Source organism: Melopsittacus undulatus, chromosome 13 (genome assembly GCF_012275295.1).
Source record: "Melopsittacus undulatus isolate bMelUnd1 chromosome 13, bMelUnd1.mat.Z, whole genome shotgun sequence".
Classification (NCBI taxonomy): domain Eukaryota; kingdom Metazoa; phylum Chordata; class Aves; order Psittaciformes; family Psittaculidae; genus Melopsittacus; species Melopsittacus undulatus.
The window spans coordinates 8,728,910-8,747,582 of NC_047539.1; the positions used below are offsets into that span (position 1 = coordinate 8,728,910).

The following is an 18,673-nucleotide window of genomic DNA, read 5'->3' on the forward strand; positions in this document are numbered from 1 at the left end:
GGTCTAGGTGAAGGCTGCACATCAGGTGCTCTTGGTCCTCCAGAGACCCTTCAGCCCCTGGAGATGATCATTCCCAGGAGGTGTCCGTGGGCAGAGACACCCTAAAGTGCTAGAGGTAAATGCAGGGCACACAGCAAGGCCAGCACATGTGTATGGGCAGGGTCTGTCTGGGCATCCCTTCTCCAGCAGTGATGAGGGAGCATATGGGCCATGGCCTCCAGCAGTCTCTGTTAATGAAGGAGACGTGCAGCTGCTGGTTAATGAGGGGCCTCCCTTCTCCCTGACTTCCTTCCTCCCCAGCAGCCTGCCCAGCCCTTCCCCTTCTCCTGATCCCAGTGTCCAGGAGGGAAGCTTTCTGTCCCAGGGTGACTCTGCCACCCTCATCACTTCACTGACACCCCTTGCTCCAATGCGCTTGAGCCCAGGGGGTTCCCATATCTTTTATCTTTGTATTTAATACTGAAGGCAATTTTGGGGGGTTGTTAATTGCAGCGTTGTCTTTCATTAAAGGAAGAAAGAGGGAGAAATTTGAAGGCCATCTCTAAATTGAAATTGCCGAAAGTCTAATTGCTGCTGACATCAGGGACCATTTAGTGCTGTAAAACATAATTACGTCTCTGAACTGTTCTGAACAGATAAGTGTTCCTCTGAACACTCCTCCTGGAGAAGACAGAAGAGCTGATGAGCATCCATCAACTAGCATCACAAAGAAGCAGCTCCATGCTCTGGAGGTTGCCAGAGGCTGGCACTGTGTCTCCAAAATGAGGCAATATTGTCATAGATTTTAAGTGAAAAACCCATGATGAGGCAGGGAACAGTTGCAAGAAAGAAAAGTTGTGTTTGTTCCTCACTCCTGGTCCTGTTGAATACAACCACATCTGTGGAACTCCTGAGGAAGGAGGGATTCCTGCCTATGTGATGGATCTGGTCCCTGCGTTGGCCCAGAGAATTGGTCCTCGAGCTGCCCCATGTGTGCCACTGAACCTGGTTGAGGCACTGGTGCCTATCCAGGGAGGCAGGAGCACACACAGCTGCCTGCCAAAGTGATCTTCCACAGCCCTGCTTGGAAATGGCAAGAAATAATTTCTGTTCCTCCTGAGGAGTCATTTACCAACGTTTTACATGGGGCTGTAAGTGCACGGAATTACTTGCTGCCTTTCAGGACCTTTAAAATTATCTCCATTGCAGAGGAAAATTAAAGCAGTGGAAGAATAGGGACCTATCTTTTATAGTGCATTAAAAAATACCCAGTCTGAAGGTTACTGAACCTGTGCTTTCTGTAAGGAAGAGCTAATCCAGACAATCCCCAGCAGTCTTTTTACCGCTTCACTCTGATCTCCCTGGCACAAAATCCATGAGCAGGTTATCTTGGGAGCAGCAATGCTGATAAGCAAGAGGACTTAAGGCCCTTGGACTTCCTATTAATTAGTTCTATAGTGGGGGTTTTGTACAAACCTCAATTTCTTCTAGTGTAGAGCCTTGCTGGGCTTTCTAATGGCAGTAGTGCTGTGAAAGCTTCCTTGAATTTGGAAGGTAAGGAGCCCATTTACTTCCTTCCACTGTGGGCTTTGCTGAAACTTGTGGGTCTGTTCTGCATGCATCAATGCCTCTTCTACATCTCAGGCGTTTCTTGGGCTGAGAAACAATTCTCTTTGGGGCATCCCTGGTCACCAAGGGGTAGATCTGCTGCACTATGCAGCCCGGGAGAGTGTACATAGCCTGAAAGACAGGGGCTGGATAAGGGAGCAGAGAAGAGTTATCGCTGTGCTTTGCCTTTCATCCCTCAGGTATAAATAGAAGCTACTTCAGCGTCCCAGTCACCCTGGGCCCTGATGGGAAATGTCAGCAATAAACAATTTCTGCCAACTCCAGCACCACGGGCGCAGCAGCACTGTGTTGGGATGCGGCACTGTGCCGGGATGCGGCGCTGCCCGCGGGCTCCAGGCGCTCGCCGGATCCCATGGCTAAGCCTGGAGTTACATCTCTCCATTATGCTGCCATCTGATAATTTTGTGGCCCACTGAATTAATCAGAATGCCCAAAGGTCAGTGGGAGAAGAGGCCACATTCCTGTGCAAGTCAGATTTATTTTCCTTTTAGAACCCGTGTTAAATGCCAGACCCTGGCCAGCACCTTCCCATCAATCTCTCCCAATTCATGGAGAAGAAAGAAGGTCAGAACCTGCTAATGAGTTCAGCTCTTCTAATGGTTATTTTATCATTGGAGCAGAATAATTGTAATAATAATGATACATCCTGCCTGCTGTCTGGAGAGCATAAAGCTGCCTTTGTAATGCCTGACAAAAAACATTTATTTATACTTTTTTATTTGCAGCCTGTGTGATTAGAGGGCAGTGCTCAGAATAGCCCAGTGAGTTAAATATGTCTAGTAACAATGCTTGGAGTCTAATTGCTGCCCTTTGCTTTTTTAGGCACTCCCTTAATTAAAAGCACAATCAAGATGCATCTGAGCTGTGAGGATGGGTGGGAAGGGGAAATCAATCAAAGACGGGTGATTCGGCCACTTTGCAGAGGGCTCTGCTTGGAGCCGGCTTCAGTCCCAGTCCTGGTGTCTGGAGACAGGTCTGCAGGAGGAGTGAGGGTGGTGAGACCCATGCTGGTGTTTGGTGTTGGCTTGCCTGACCGCTCACTTGGTCTGTTTCCCACTCTGGGAGCACAGGGCTGGCTGTGGTCTCGTTAGGGGTTCACACAGAGCTGCTGTGGGATGCAGGGTTCCCACCCCTGGATTCAGTTGGCGATCTCCTGCCATCTGCTCAGGTTCCAGAGCAATGCTGGGGCCTGGGAGCAGCTGGCTGGGGACACAGGCAGCTTGAGTGCCAGCTTTGTCTTTGCGTTCCCTGTGCTGGATCCATCACCCAGCAGCGCATCCCTAGGAGCTAACAGAGACTGCAGGGCTGTGCCCTGCTCCTGCAGGAGATGTGTCCTCAGCATCCACTGCCCTGCTGGCTCTGGCAGCAGTGCTCACCCTCGGCTCTGTGGTAGCACCTTAGCTGCCAACCCCCAAGTTAGCCTGATCCCTTTTGTCATCTCCATACGGCTGCACTTTTAAGCAATTAGCACAACATGTGCTGCTGATGTTTTAACATCCCTCTGCCAAAGGCAGATCCTTCCTTGGGAATCAAGACTCACCGTCAATGAAAAAATACCCCTGTATAGAGGAAAACCCTTCCAGGGCTAGAAGAGAACTGGGAACAGAATACAGGAGGGCTGGGGAAAGGCATGTACCCCTGTCCATGTCCTCCCATCTGCTGGCAGCTCCAGGATGAAAGGGAACTGCTCAACGAGGTTTGCTCATGGACTGCCAGTGCTGGGCAGCAGGACTCGAGTTCCCATCTGCAAAACACATTGCTGTGCTTTTAGGTGTTGGTTGTCTTGCTGGCACAGGGCTCCCTGCTGCCCTCACCCTGGGCGCAGGTTGGGCACTGAGTGGACAGGAGGCTTTGTCATTATTTCCTGGCTGAAGGCTGTTTTCACTCCAACCTTTTAATTTGTTGTATAAATGACCCAATCCAGCAGGATAAGCCACAGGCCTCCTGTGATAAAAATAAAATAACAGCTCGAACTTGGGAGGGCCGAGCGATGGAGCGGGCAGGAAGCAGCTGATTAAAGGGCAGGTGGAAATGCTGAGGCTCCGAAACTGGAGGCTTCATCTTCCGCTCTCCAGTGAAAACACAGATTTGTGGAGTTTTGCTGACTTGGCTGTCACCCGTGAGCTTCCCACTGCACCCACCCCCGCACAGTCGGCTGTGCCAGCCCCCCAGGTTGGTGCTGTGATGCTGCTGTATGTGACTGTGAGCTCCCCATCTCCAGGCAGAGGCATCTAGCCACCAGCACGCTGGGCACTGCTGTGCTTTCCTCCTCTCTGCATGATGCAGAGCAGCTCTGGACATTTGGAAATACCCGTTAGGCCAAACCCAGAGGTGATGCACTAAGTGTTGCCTCATCCCGTATCACTTCATCTTCCCTGAGCCCCAGCAGGTAAACCCCACTGATTTATAACTTATCTAAACCAACAGCTAATGTGCCATGAAATTAGTCCAGGACAAGGGGGGGTACATTATTCTGGCTCTGAAATAGCTCTGAATATTTGCTTTGCTTTGAAGGCAAGATATTTGCTCCAGAACAGTGATTTTTATTTGCTAGCAGGCAAACCTGTAGCTTGCTTGGGTTTGGGCCGTAAGATCGCTGTGAAATTGCAGCAGGAAGGTTTTAGTCCCCCGAATACCTGCCACCTCCTGGGGTGCCTGGTTGCAGAGACTATTGACGCTTATTATTTCCTGACATAAAGTTTGTCAAATTTGCCTCCCAGGCAGCAAATCCTGCTTTGATATTAAACAAAATTGTTCTGCTTTTTATTTTGGATTCTTTTCCCCCTACTCTGAACCTGTGTGTGATGCACGAAGGTGCAGTTACCTTGGAAACAGTGGTGGGATGCTGCGTGGTGGCAGGGCAGCACTCCAGCAGACCCCTTTTGGAAAGGTGGGCATGGAAAAGTGTGGGTTGTCAGGTCCTGAACTGCTGTGGAAGTTCAAGGCTGGTGGCAGGTGAAGCTGTGCTGGGAGATGCTGCTCCTTGTCTGGGCTTTAGTGTGCAAATCAGGTGCAGAAGTCATGGAGAAGGTTAAATCTCGGTTTTGGAAAACATCTTTTTAGCACTTTTCCTCTGCTCTGGATTAGTGTGACTTGCTCAGATCATCCAAAGGGAAAGACCTTCTCAAATGAAATACACTTTTGCTGGCGAAGTTCTTCTGCTTTGTTCTGATCTCCTACCCCTTCCCTGTGGTCCCATCCCAGGAGCTGCCCCATCACTGCTATTCACATCACATATCACATGCTAGGGTTGCATGTGCCATAAGGGAATGCTGCTCTGATTAAAAGCTGCAGGTGTCTTTTATTTTAACCATAAAAGTATTTTCATTCTCACTGGGTTTAATTTACAGATTGCAGCCAAATTGGAGCTGGGAAGGGATCCCATTGGTGGCTCATTTGCTAGAAGGTCTCAGTATACAAATCTGCATTCTGGAATGCCCACAGTGCTGGAGCAGGGAGATGTGCTGACAGTGGGTCTGGGTTGTGTCCCAGCTGTGCCTGGATCCTCCCAGACAAAACCCTTCAGTTCCTGGGGGACGGAAGCTGCTGGCTGCCATGGGCCTGCTGATAGATGGGGGTGACCTGTGTGAAAGCCCATGGAGGCAAAGCCTCTGCACTGACTACAGTGCCGGGGTGAGCCGCAGTCATTCATCCCTCTTGCTCCTCTCCAGGGCTGTGCCAGCCCCACCAACCTCCCAGCATGAAACCATGTTTCATAACAGCCTTACAGGAGGATGTTTTATGTTTTATAATGTCTACAGCCATTTCTCTGGCGTCTTTGTCCATTCCTTTTGTGCTTAGAGGGAGAAAAGCCAATGTTTGCTGGGCTGCAGGTTAATAACATCTTTTATCCTTTGCAGCCACTCTGGGGACACTGGATTTCAGCTTGCTCTATGATCAGGAAAACAACGCTCTCCACTGCACGATCAATAAAGCCAAGGTATGTCTCAGCACCGGGTATGTGAACAGCAAGGAACAAGTATGCCCAGAGCTGGCCACCTTTGTCCTGTGCTATGGGGACACCAGAGACTGTTGATGTCCCCAGCTACAACAGTCCCTTTGCCAACTCCATTTTTGTTCCAACACCCGGTGCTTCTGCCTTCTCCTTCCCCTCCATCCCTGCCTTTCAGAGTGTTTCCAGCAGGATGGAGATGGCTGCTTATCCCCGTGGTGAGACAGTTGCAGCTATTGATGCTTTCAGAAAGGCACCCAAGCTGATGTTGTTATTTACTTGACGCTGTGACTGGCTCAGTTTATAAACGGCTCTTTTAAATGCTGCTAATCATTGCCACAAAGTGCTCTGCCTCAGCGCCTTTGCTGTCTGTGTGATTGAAGCAATTAGTGTTTCTTTTGCACATTTTGGAGCACAAACAGATAACTGAGGTCCCTCTGGGCCCATGAAAGGTGCTTCTGGGTGCTGCTTGGTTCCTCTCTGCTTCTCCAGACAGGAGGACCAGAGCAGCAAGGGCTCCAGGTCAACACAGCTGGACCCCAAAAGTGATGGGTTGGTGGAAGAAGACCCAAGTCCCTGTACATCTTGGGATAGGGTAGAGGGTTTTTACAGAAGACAGAAGAAACTGCAGGGTATCAGGCTGTAAGATGAGACCCTGGAGGGTGAGACCATGTTGTTTGCCTTCATAGGATGCTCCTCTCCCTTCCAGCTGCGACTGGCTTATTTGCAGCCCTCACACCAGAGCCCACTGTGCTGAGTGCTAAGCTGGGTGCTGAGGATGCACATTCCTGCCCCATGGTTCTTCCCATCTGGAATAAGACCTCAAGCACAAAAGCTTGGCTTTGGGAATGAGGTTGGAGGCATTTGCCCAGGCAGGCCTGGAGCTGCTCCAGGCTGGGGTGTAAGCACAGCACCCACAGCTCCCTGTGCAGGGCAGAGGCAGTTTTGCTTCCTCCCCTTCCTGTCACTTATGAAGTCACCGGCAGCCGCTGGGTACGGCTTCCCTTGGCGCACTCAGGAGCGGTGCCAAGGAGGAGATTTCTAATTGGGTTTGCAGTGGGTGGAAGATGGAGAGGAAGGAGACCTGCGAGCGGCAAGTGATAGCTCTAACATCAGCGGGAGCAAAGGCAGCACTGGCGGAGGAGAATAGCAATTGCTGACCCCATCCCACGGGGCTGGAAGCACCACATGGCATCGGCATCGCCCCTACTCATAGGGTGGGCAGACCCCCCTTTGCTGCCCTGACATTCAAGCTTTCGAGTCCTGTTCATTTCCATTCTGCTCTCATTCTCCCATTTTTCTCTTTTATTTACATTGCCATCTGCTCGCTCTCATTTCATCTCTCGCCTGGGGAAAGCTGCCAAAACTTGACTACAGAAAGGTAAGGGCCAGGACCCCGGCTGCCGTCGCTGTAGCTGTTAGAAGTAGTGGTGTAGAGAAGGTGACGTGGTGACCAGGGACACCAGGGGCCATGTGCACAAGCCACAGCACAGTGCTGGGATGTGCACTGCTGGGGCTGGTCTGGCTGGGGTTTTGTGTGCATGTCTCAGGCCTTCAGGATGTGTCCCAACTCCAGCAGCTCCTGAAGCTTCAATCACTGCCAGCAGTCATTAAAACCTGGACTACTTCAGCCATGGGAGAAATGTTTGTCTTTCTCCCTTTGATAGCCCCCCCCAAGACAACCCTTTTCCTCCCTTTAGATCATTTTACTTCTATTTTGTTTCACCTCCAGCACTTTATATACGTTGATGCCCCTTCGGAGTCCTGTTATCAGCTGAGGAGAGGGAAGGGGTTAGCAGGCTCTTGGGGGCACCAGTGGCAGGTTAAATCTAATCTCTTGTGCTCCACCACCAGTTCTCAGCTCTGCAGCCATCAGCTGCAGGAAGTTGGGATGGCCACTCAGCCTGACCAGGGTTTTGCCCTGGTGCCTGTGGACATCTGAGCTATTTCTTGTTCCCAGACCCTCAGGTTTGGATGGAGCTGGAATAGGGAATGAAAGCAGGTTCACTTCACTGCAGGAAGTATGGGTGTGGAAGCTGGCAGCCTTGGGGCTAATCCCAGGCTGTGTGGTTACACAAGGATTAAGGTGCTTGGTGCCTCAGTTTCCCTAATAGCACATAGAGATGACCTGCCATCAGGCACTTTGAACTTCCAACCTGGAAGCTGATTTTGGAAAGCAGTGTCTGGCATCTCTGCAGCCTCTAGCCTGGATCTTGTTTCCTCCTGGAGATGAACAGATTGAGTGCAGGATTGCAAGGTGAATCCTGCCTCTGCAGGTTGAGGAATGCTCAAACAGCATCCATCTCCAGCCTTAACCTCTTGGGACAGTCCTATGCTTTGGCATTGCCTTCAGCAGGTACAATCGAGGTATGGTCTCAGCAGGGGGGGCAGATGCTGCACCTCTCCCTGTGCTGCCTGCAATGGCACCAGGTTATCCTGCTGTGATGGTGTGATCTCTGGGTCACTGCAGCAGCATCAAGCACTGTAGGGACAAAGCAGATGCTGTCTTTGGGTACCACAGCACTGGAGAGGTAAAGACCAAGAACCCCCATCACTTCCCAGGCTGGAGCAGGGCTGTGATGCTGTTCCCAGCGTTCCTGCTGCCTCTCCCTGGTCAGCAGAAAGCTCAGGACCCATGCAGGCAGGAGCAGGCAGGCTGCCAACAGCCACCTTGCTCTAATGTCTTTGGGTCTCGGCAGCAGCCCTGCCTGTACCCTGCCTTTCACGCTTCAGGCACGGCTGAATTAAGGCACGTTGCGGCTCAGCTCAGATCGATGGGAGAATAAATCAGGGCAGTGTGGGAGCCTGTTTGTGGCTGCGGGAGCAACCGTGTGGCAGGCTGGCAGGAGGGCTCTCCCCTTGCTGCTGTGCAGGAGCACCCTGTGCTCTGTTGATCTCTACTGTCATGTGTGGGAACTGCAGTGAGCATCACCCCCTCCTGTAAAATCTGATAGAAAATGGTACCATTGACTTATCACTGCCCTGGCTTTGATGAGGTCTCATTTTCTGCTCAGCCTTGCAAAGCCTAACATGCTGCATGGAGGGAGATAATAACCTGCTATAGTGGGGATCTATAGAGGTCTGAGGCAGTGCAGACACTGGGGGGCTGTGCTATCCTGTAGCACTGTTGGTCTCTGGCTTTTGGGAGCAGGATGCCCTGGGCGAGCCTCAGGTGTCTGTGCAGGCAGCGGTGCAGGCAGCTCCCTGCACCCAGGCAGGGCAGATGTGAACGTGTACCTGTGCTGCTCTCCCTGCACTGCTGGCTGCAGCTGCAGCTAGAAAACACCCGGGAGCTTCCATCCTGCCAAGCGTTTGGATGCTCATCTCTTCCAACTGAAACCGAGTGCTGGAGGTTTGCACTTATGGATTTACTCATAAATATTTATCACTGCAGGGAAATTCCCATCTCAAAGCTGTGTGTTTCCTCTGGGCTATCAGGGTGGAAGCGGAGACTTTGCCCTATTTCAGAATGGGATGTCTTGGCCTGGGAAGAGGTATCCTGGCTATTTTTTGGGTGGCAGGGAGCCTGCTCACCCTGCAGGCAGCTCATCATAGGGTGAATGATGGAACGAATCTGTCTCCTGTGATATCTGTATGCCTCTAGTGTGGTGTTAATCGGCAGCCCGATTAGCCTGACTTGTAATTAAATCCTATTGATTAGCTAAATGTCACTGGCACGGAGAGCAGCTGGCAGTGGCTGGGATGCAGCAGGGCTCTTGGTCTCCATAGGTTTGCAGCAGGGGGTTTGGAACTGGGTAGAGGAAGGGGTAAAAATGAAACTTGGTCTGAGCTCCATCACCCATGCCATGGTGCAAAGCACCATAAATTGGTCATGACAGGAAGACTGGTTGGAGCTGGGGCTGCACTGGCTGAAGCCAATGGGAGATTCTGCCTCATGTATGAGCCCTTTGGTCCTCTGCCTCTTGGAGCAGCTTTGGGCTGGAGGGTGCTCCATGCAGGGGAAGCAGTGGTGCTGGTCCATCTGTGGGTGCCTGGGAGGGGTGAGCTCCCACAGAAGCAGCTTTGTGGGGCAGGGCCTTTGGGGCTGCTCTCATGTTAAATTCAGCTCTCTGCCAAACTCATATCGAGTGACATGGGAAGGAGGTAGATGTGACATTAAGATGCATTTTCCGGGCTCCTGTCACTCCATCTTCCATAGCACATCTATTAAAAAAACCTTTAATAGCCTCCTCAGAAGGTAATTTAATTGAACTGAATTGATGGGTGAAGTACAGAACTGCCTGTCCTTTTCCATCCTTCTCCATTTTTATTGGAATTTTCTTGCTTCTGTTTCACTTATGGCACAGCATCAGGCAGGAGGGGCACCTCAGGCTGGGGAGAGCCTCTGCCTGGCCAGAGCAATCCGCTCTGGAGCCTGGGGACCAGTGTCTACCCATGGATCTGCAGCAGACACCACCACCTTCCTCCCATCCTCCATATCTGCTGCCTTCCTCCTCTGCTTGGCCAGGGACATCACCTGAGAGGCACTGTAATTAAAGCAGAGCCTTTTAGCCTCCATTCGCTACTGATATTTTTATCCTTTTGGCTCTGCTTTAGAAGCAAAATCCTCTTTGCTGGGCAGCACCATTTGGTCTCCCTTGCTCCAGGGCAGTGTGCTTGTCTGAAGCAGAGCCCTCACCAAGGTCAGGAGGAGCTCAGACCCTCAGCTATGTTGTGCAAATCAAGGAGGGGTGGAATGGGGCATCCTGAGGGGCTGCCTTCGTGTCTTGGGTTAAGGGGGGTGTTTTATTTCACACATGTGAAGTATGGGAGTGATTTCTCCAACATTTCCCTCTTTAATTTGCCTAAAGCCAGCCCTTGATGATTACAATTTCATTGCACGCAGCCTTTCCACCAACAGCCCATGCAAATGCTTTCCTGCCAGGTGGATCCCTGGCAGCTGCACGCACTCATTAATCCCATGCACTGAATACTCTGCTCATCACACCAAGTGTGTGACAAGCCTTTAGCATCACCCGGCCTGGTTTCCATGGCCAGGTTGAAGCTGGGGTTGGATAGGTATCTGCAGAGAAACCCTCCTCTGATCCAGGCAGAAGATTGCCTTCAGACAGACTAGAAATAACTCCTACAAGGATCCTGTATCCAAGCTGGAAATAATCCAATGACTTTCATGATGAAGCCATCATCATTTCCACTTAAAACTGGTAAAAATTAGGCTCCATTTTTCATGCTCCTTTTTGCTTCCCTACCCTGTGGGGTTTGTTTCCATGCAGTCTGTGCAGTTATGGCTTTGGCCTGGGTTTCTGCATCACTCTTGGATAGTTTTCAGCCTGCTTGTTGTTTAGAAGGGGAGCAGGTTTGTCTGCTCCCTCTGCCTGAAGTAGGATCAACTCCAGAGCATTGCTGTAACAAGTGTGATCCACATCATCCTTTAAAAGCTATGGTAGTCTTGCAGAAAATGCATCAGTGATGGTCAGAGCTACTGTTTCCTTGTGTTTGTGCTCCAGTACTCCCAGATTTTCCTGCCAATGCCATGGCAGTCGACTGGCGACAACCTCCCACTGGCCTGAAAGCTGTTCTTCCTTCAGCTGTGCCTTAATAGCGAAGAGTAGGTAGGTGCTATCACACCCTCTGGGAGCGCTTAGAAGTAACACCACAACAGCAGAGGTGTATGTTTGCTCAGAAGCAATTATTAAATTACAAAAGCCTGTAATTTTAAACCTTGAGAATCACTGTGCTGATTTACTTAACCCCAAATTAACTGTGATCAGGATGTCAGAGTCAGCTGCTGGGGGAGAGGAGCGGTGCTTTGCGACCAATGCCAAGTGCAGATGAGAAGTCTTCTCACAGCTCGGCACAAACTGCAGACAGCATTGGAATGCTGAGTGTGCTCAGCCTTTGCTGCACAAACCATATCCTCCTCCTTCCCCACTCCTGGGGAAACTCTGCAATTACTCCCTGGATCAAGAACATCCTGGAGAAATGGGCATCAGTAAATGGGGTCAGCAAAGCCACACTACCTGCCCAGCATCCTAACTCGTGCGTTTGCTGTTTCCTCTCCAGGGCCTGAAGCCGATGGACCATAATGGTTTGGCGGATCCATATGTCAAATTGCACTTGCTCCCCGGAGCCAGTAAGGTGAGATGCCTTTTCACTTCTTCTCTTCCTGGGGCTGCACCTTTCCCTTTGGAGTCAGACCAGGGAGGTTCTCCAGGGAGAAGCTCTTCACTGGCTGACCTCAGTGTCCTGCCCAGCTCTCACTCAGGCAACCAGGAGGGAGCAGCAGTAGGAGGTAAGAAGTGGGACTAAAACCAACCCTAACTCCTCGCCCTTGGGAGCAGGGGGTGTGAACACTGTGCTCTAGAAGCCTCTGGGAAGCACCAAGTGAAAAGATCCGGAGCTATAAACAAACACCTCTTTTCTTTTTTTCCCCTCTTTTTCTTTTGCATCTAAACCCCCTCAGATCATAATAAACCAGAGTTTAAATCATAAGGGAAATATTTCCATCTACTTAGGTTCAGCACTTGCTGGAGAGAAGAGTAATTAAAGATACTAACGTATATCGTGAGAGGTTGGTGTAACTGATGGGATGTTGAATTTAAATGCTAAATGTATGTGATATGAATATTAATTGCACTCTTATTACACTAAAGGAAAGACCTTTTGGGGGGCAGGTATATTTAGTTGTTATGGTTCAGTTGAATTAATTCATAATGTTCAGGGCGGTAAGCAGGAGTTTTAACCACATTTCGAGTTCTGCTGGAAATAGGAGAGCCAGAAGCACTTTTGTCAGCGATATTATCTGTCATTTCCATGTTTTGCAAATGCATTGATTAGCATTTCTGCTGGAGGTGATGGAGATGAGGGAGGCGGGAGGAAAGCTCCGTGCTCAGGGTAGTGCAAGAGCAACAGACTCTGCAAGCAGCCGTGGGGACCTCTCCTTGCCCACGCGTCCCTCTGGCTCCATGATTCCTCTGTCTCTGCACCTTGTTCCCAAACAGCACTGCCCAAATGTGCTCTGGGAGAGGTGAGCACATCTGGGGGGGAATCGTGTCCTGGCCTGGATGTTTCTATACAGTCATTCCAGCAGGAGCAGGACAGTCTTCAAGTCCACTGAGTGTTTCCATCCCAGACTGGGGCTCTTGGGCACCTGTGGCTGAGCTGAAACCAGAGATGTGCGAAGCAGGGCTGGATTTGTTCACCTCATGCAGAGGTCTCTAAGTGAGCTGGTTACTGAGTAAATCATTCCAGGTGGGAGAAAAGGGCTCTCCCAGAGCTCAGTTGCTTTGATTTAGTTGGCATTCATTGCTCAGAGCAGCATTGGCTGCTGGGTGTTACCCCCTTAGCTAAACCCACTTTCCTTCCTGAGCCACAGAGCCTCAGGATGGTGCTCAGACCCAGTGTGTGCCATCAGAGTGCTTCCTCTGCTGTCCTTGTCACCCCTCAGCAGGCTCTTCACTCCTCTCTGATACATATCTTGCTGTTTGGGCTGGAGCTTGGTGTGGTGGCCACAGTATCACTGAGGAAGGAGACAAAATAGGTATGGGATGAAACCTGGTATGACAGAGTGGCTTGTTTGGATCAACTTTACAGAGCTAGGGAAGATTTAAGGCAAATGAGGTATTAAATCAGTAGCACAGCAGGTCATAAATGAGAGCACCCGTCTTCAGTCTCCTTTGGTCTGCATCTCTCTGCTGTCACTGCTGGACATGCCTCTGGGCACACAGGGACTGTCTCAGTGAGTCTGGTGCCCAGGAGCTTCTCCTTCCATACTGCAAACAAACTCCTGCCTGAGTGATGTGAAAACCAATTGGTTTTAGGGCTTTAGATGCTGCTGCTGAGTCCCTCCTGTCCCTGCATCCCAGTTGACTCCTGGAGCATCGCGCCTTGCTCCAGGGGTATCCTCCTCCTAACCTAGTGCTCAGTGCTTCACAGCTCCTCGCTCAGCTTCAGCAGTGCTGCACAGGGCCTAGGTTTCCTTAAGACAGAAATAGCTTTGCAGACCTAAATGAAGCACAGCACAAAATACAGAAGTTTTCTGTATCTCTGAGAGATCAAACCCAGCAGCTGCTTTGCATGGTGAATTTGGGAGTGAGACACTGTGCTGTGGTCCCTTGATGGCTCTGCTGCACTGGCAGCTCCTCAACCAGTGGTTGTGTCTGATCAATCTGGAAGAGGTTGTGTGTTTGGGGTGTTTTTGGTGGGGACAGGACATGCTAACAAGGTGACTCCTTGCTCAGCTGTAAGCACAAGCTCTTTTCTTCACCCCATGCTTCACATCCTGCTCAGATTGACTCAGGGATGGTGACCCAAAGGTGGGGAATGTAGCAGCTTCTCATAAAGCCACACAAGACAAGTTTGAAGTGTTGGTTTCCTGAGAGCTCCTTATGCCCAGCAGCAGCTGAGGCAGGGATTGAACCTTCTGACTTTACATCTAATTAGAAGGAAACTTGCTGTTCTGCCAGGCTGTCCCAGGCTGGGGTGCTAATGGAGAAGCCTCATCTGAGGCCTGAAGCCCTTTGCTTCTGTCCCCAACAGAAGTGGGTGGCTCAGGAAGTGAGAAGATTAATGTCCTCTGACCTGGGGGTGTGTGTGTGCCAGGATGCCCCATCCATGCCAGGGACACAAGTGGCTGTGACAGCTCCGCTGTCCCTAAGCTGCAGAGCTGTGGTTCTGGAAAGAGTTGCCAGTGATAAAAAATGTGTATAAAGGAAGTTCTTTTGCATCAGGCAGGAATGAAAACTGTGCTGGGAGCAGAAATGCAAATAAACAGTCAGAACAGCAAATTGGTATTTTTTAATGAACCTGAAAAGACCTTTTTTTCTCTCTGTTGCTCTCTCCTGCTGCATAAATGAAATCCCCATCCTCTCTCTGCTCTCTGCCAAGGTTCCTGTTTTGCTGCCTGTTCCCAGGGTGCGGGATGTGCGGCTGGATTGCTTTGCAAATGAGCACGTTGCCTTGTCTCTGGTTATTGCTGTGGTCTGGGTGGATTTGGGCCATCCCGTTGAGGACTGGCCAGGTTACAGCACTGGGGCAGAAGGGTGATAGCATCAATTGCCCCTTCATCTCCAAACCCTACTTCCTCTTTTCCCCCTCCACTGCCCATCAATGCCCAAATGACTGCCTGGGGCTGGGTCCTGCTGACCTCTATCTCCTTTGTTTTCCAGGCAAATAAGCTGAGAACCAAAACGCTGCGGAACACTCTGAACCCCACCTGGAACGAGACGCTCACCTACTACGGCATCACTGATGAGGACATGATCCGCAAGACCCTGCGGTAGGGCCCTGTGGGATGAGTGGGGTGCTGAGCCCAGCACTGGAGGGAACACGTGTCCCTTCCCACAGGGTCACCTCCCCATCCCAGTGACCGTTTCCTGGGGGAGATCATGGGAACCCCCATTCCCCAGCCCCACAGAATGATCCTGGAAGCTCCTCATAACAATTATTACCCACCAGAGCCTATGGATTGTGCTTGTGCCCTGCACACCCCATCACCACCATGGTGACCAGCTTTCTTTCTTCTCTTCTCTTCTCTTCTCTTCTCTTCTCTTCTCTTCTCTTCTCTTCTCTTCTCTTCTCTTCTCTTCTCTTCTCTTCTCTTCTCTTCTCTTCTCTTCTCTTCTCTTCTCTTCTCTTCTCTTCTCTTCTCTTCTCTTCTCTTCTCTTCTCTTCTCTTCTCTTCTCTTCTCTTCTCCTCTCCTCTCCTCTCCTCTCCTCTCCTCTCCTCTCCTCTCCTCTCCTCTCCTCTCCTCTCCTCTCCTCTCCTCTCCTCTCCTCTCCTCTCCTCTCCTCTCCTCTCCTCTCCTCTCCTCTCCTCTCCTCTCCTCTCCTCTCCTCTCCTCTCCTCTCCTCTCCTCTCCTCTCCTCTCCTCTCCTCTCCTCTCCTCTCCTCTCCTCTCCTCTCCTCTCCTCTCCTCTCCTCTCCTCTCCTCTCCTCTCCTCTCCTCTTTCTCTTATTTGGATTTAACCTCTTCATGCCCAGCTCTTATGGGTATGTGTTGAGGCTTTGCAGTGATGTCTTGCTGAGAAAATCTCCCCAGGAAAGTTCTGGGCCCTTTGAAAGCTGGAGGCATCTGTGGGTTATTGCCAGACTAAGAGAAGTGTTTGTATTCCATTCTTCGAGTTTGGATCAGTCTCTGAGCACCTCCCAGGGGCCGTGTGAGTTTGGAAGTGCTGCTTTGCAGGGTCAGAGCCCTGTGAATGAAAAGGTTTTCATGTCTCGCCCACTGTTGCATGTGGGTGAGGGCAGGGAATGACCTGGAGCCTGTGAACAGATCCTGCCCAGGACTGCTCCAGCACTGCTCTGATCTAGGACCATTATGCAGGAGGATTTGCTGTAAGATCTGCTCTTGAGCAAAGGAGGATCTTACATCCTGCTCTGAGGACTTGGGGCTTTTGTCAGCTCCATGGCTGGCATCTGACTCTCATCCACACGTACCCTGGGAGTTTATTGTTTTCCCCAAGACCAGCTTTATGAAAGGTCCTGCTCGGAGGTGAATTTGGGCAGAGCCTACCTGTTGTCTGCAATGTGCATAGGGATGAGAAATTTAGTGCCGCAGATTATTATTTCACATGGAAAATATTAGTCATGCTCAAAGTGCTGCAGGCTTCTTGGGCTGGAAAGTCTCTGCTTTATTATTATTATTGGCTATTCTTTTTCCCTCATTTTTTCACTCCGGGCTTTGAAGTTTTCAGCCTTTTCAAGCGTGAAAATCAGTTTGTAGAGTGGTGTTCAGCTGAGGTGTTTGCTGAAAAGCACCAGGGAGCAGAAGGATTTGACCACCACCTTTGTGAGGCACTGGTTGCTGCTTCTCCCTGGGGAAGAGCTGCACTCACCTGCTCCGGGGAGGCAGCAGGGAGGTGTGGGATGCTCAGTGGCAGGGGGACACAGAAACGTGTGCTGGATTTGCCCTTCTCCCCACAGACATCCCTGCTCCTGCCCACCGGCCTGGGTGCTGCGGGGGCTTTTTGGGAAGCCAAGTGTGGCCACAGGCTCCCTCAGGGGGGACTTGGCTGAATGGAGACAGTTTCTGTCCTGGGAGCTCCACGGGAGCTCAGGACATTGCTGTCGAGCTCAATGAATGGCTCATTACCCAAAGTGGCTTCAAAGGGCTCCTTTCCAGGGAGGGAGGGAAGCTTGGAGCCTGCTTGCCATGCAGTTGTCCTGTGTGAATTCCCAGCTGGGCACTCTGCAAGGAGCAAAACTCCCTGTGAAGCCTCATCTGCTCATACAGGGGTAGCCTCCCCATCTGTGGGCAGATTTGTCACAGATCTGTGGTTTGGCATCTCTTTGTGCCATCAGAGCCATCCGTCCATCTCATGCCTTCACATCCATTGGCGCTGCCTCTTTGCAGGGGGTTTCCAGGCTCTCCAGTGTTCTGCACTTTGCAGCTGAGGTTTCCTTGCCAGCAGCTAACCCCAGTGAATTAGGTGATAATTAAGGATCAAAATACTCTCCATATGGAGAGGAATATCCAAGCACGATTCTGACTCATTGGCATTTGCAGCTAGTCAGTGGGATTTGCTGAAGCATGTCCCTATGGAGGTGGTGAACCCATGATGACATGGCCACGGGGACCACGCGGATACCCACCTCCCCTCCAAGTGTAGTGCTGGGGGCTGGCACTGCATCCAGATGGATTGGGCTCTGTCCTATGGGATTTAGTACAGCCCAGTCCCTGCCAGAAGTGTGGGAGCCCCAAGCCCCACCACCCCAGCACTAATGAGACTCAAGATGGGTCTGGGAGAGGCTTAGAGGGGCTCTGCTGTCTCCCTGGGAGGTTGTGTGAGCAGAGAAGTGGACAGGTTTGTGAAGTGGAGCTTGGGGCTTCTGCCTTTGGTTTTGCCTGGTCAAGATTCCAGAGAACTAAAGAAAGAGGTAGGGAAGGTTTTCCCAGGCAGCACCTCTGCTGTGGGGCTGTCCCCTATCCTGTGGCCCATCTCCTGCTGTGGTGTGGCCCCGTGTCCTTCCATGCATTTGATGCTTCTTCACAGCCTGCCCTAGGGCAAGGGGCATGTGCTCAGCTGCTCTGCCCAGTGGGTTTGGCAGAATTTCAGGTGGGATTCCAAGCTCTTGTCTATGGCCTGGGGAATTCCTGTTCTAAAACAAAGCTTCTGAGCACTGTGGCTCCATTTCTCATCTTGCATGGGGGAGCCGGAGCCTAAAATTCGACTGCTCTTCATTTTCCTTAAGAGCAATTCCCCAACCCCCTCTTTTCTTTTCTCCATCTTTGCAGTTGAAGATATTGGCAAAGGAGATTTTACTTATCCTGAGGCAGGTTTAGATGAGCTCAGACTTCTTGCAAACCAGACACAAGGTAGAAAAATCCGTTTTTTATTGTAATTCCTTGCTTGGATTTTCTACTTCTCAAACACCAGGTATTGAGTAGAAGAACGCAAGGCTGGGAGATGTTGCACCTCCTCAAGGGAGGGATCTCTGCTTTGCATGAGGATGGGCTGAGGTCTCTGGTGACTGGGGCTCAGCAAGGACTCTCATTTGTGGGTTGAGCTGTTTCTCTTCTATGAGCCTCTCCATAACACCAGTGGCAATGGCCCTTCACCCAATGGTGCCACTTCCTGTAGGAAGCATCTCCCATGCTGTGTATTGTCCTGCCTTCAGTGTTTCGCTTTGCCTGCCCATCATCTTGGCAAAGTATCTCCTTCTCTACCAGGAAAAGAGGACTTCAAAGCTGCAGGGACGCTGGCTTTCCTTGTGCTAATCAGGCAAGGCTCCTGCAAGGCAGCTGTGGGTAGTTGAAAGAGCATGAGTGATGCTCTCCTCGGTCCGGGAGGTGATTGTTCCCCCGGTGCCTCCTCGGTGCTGAGATTCATGGAGGGGCAGGGAACTCAATTTGCAAAGTCTCTTTAATGTGAAAATAACGGTGGAGATCAAAGCTGCCGCCAGCCTTTGCCTCCTGCAGAGCCTGTGGTGCAGCAGCAAAGCTGGAAAGCACCCAGCAATCTTCCCTGCCCACCTGGGCACTTGGTGGGCTTGGGTCCAGCACAGGTTGGTGGGGTGGTGCTGGCACAGGGCACTCTGCTGGCGCCTGCAGCCCTCCTGGGGGGATGAGTGGCATTCACCTCATTGCAGGGGCATCCTCTGCCTCCTGGAGAGCAGAGTAATGGATCCCTCTTGCCCGAGCCCCCCAGTCC

General features: G+C 51.1%; 1 protein-coding gene across 2 annotated transcripts in view; it reads left to right on the top strand.

The window, feature by feature from the left end:
- Nucleotides 1-18,673, top strand: part of DOC2B (double C2 domain beta) — a 33,751-nt gene that overhangs the window by 5,146 nt on the left and 9,932 nt on the right. Inside the window, exons 2-5 of one of the 2 annotated variants that reach the window (XM_034068936.1) lie at nucleotides 5,469-5,548; nucleotides 6,918-6,941; nucleotides 11,585-11,659; nucleotides 14,689-14,798. In XM_034068936.1, coding sequence (XP_033924827.1) covers nucleotides 5,469-5,548; nucleotides 6,918-6,941; nucleotides 11,585-11,659; nucleotides 14,689-14,798 — 289 coding nt within the window. The remainder of the gene's footprint in view (nucleotides 1-5,468; nucleotides 5,549-6,917; nucleotides 6,942-11,584; nucleotides 11,660-14,688; nucleotides 14,799-18,673) is intronic. The other variant, XM_034068937.1, reaches the window with a different exon arrangement.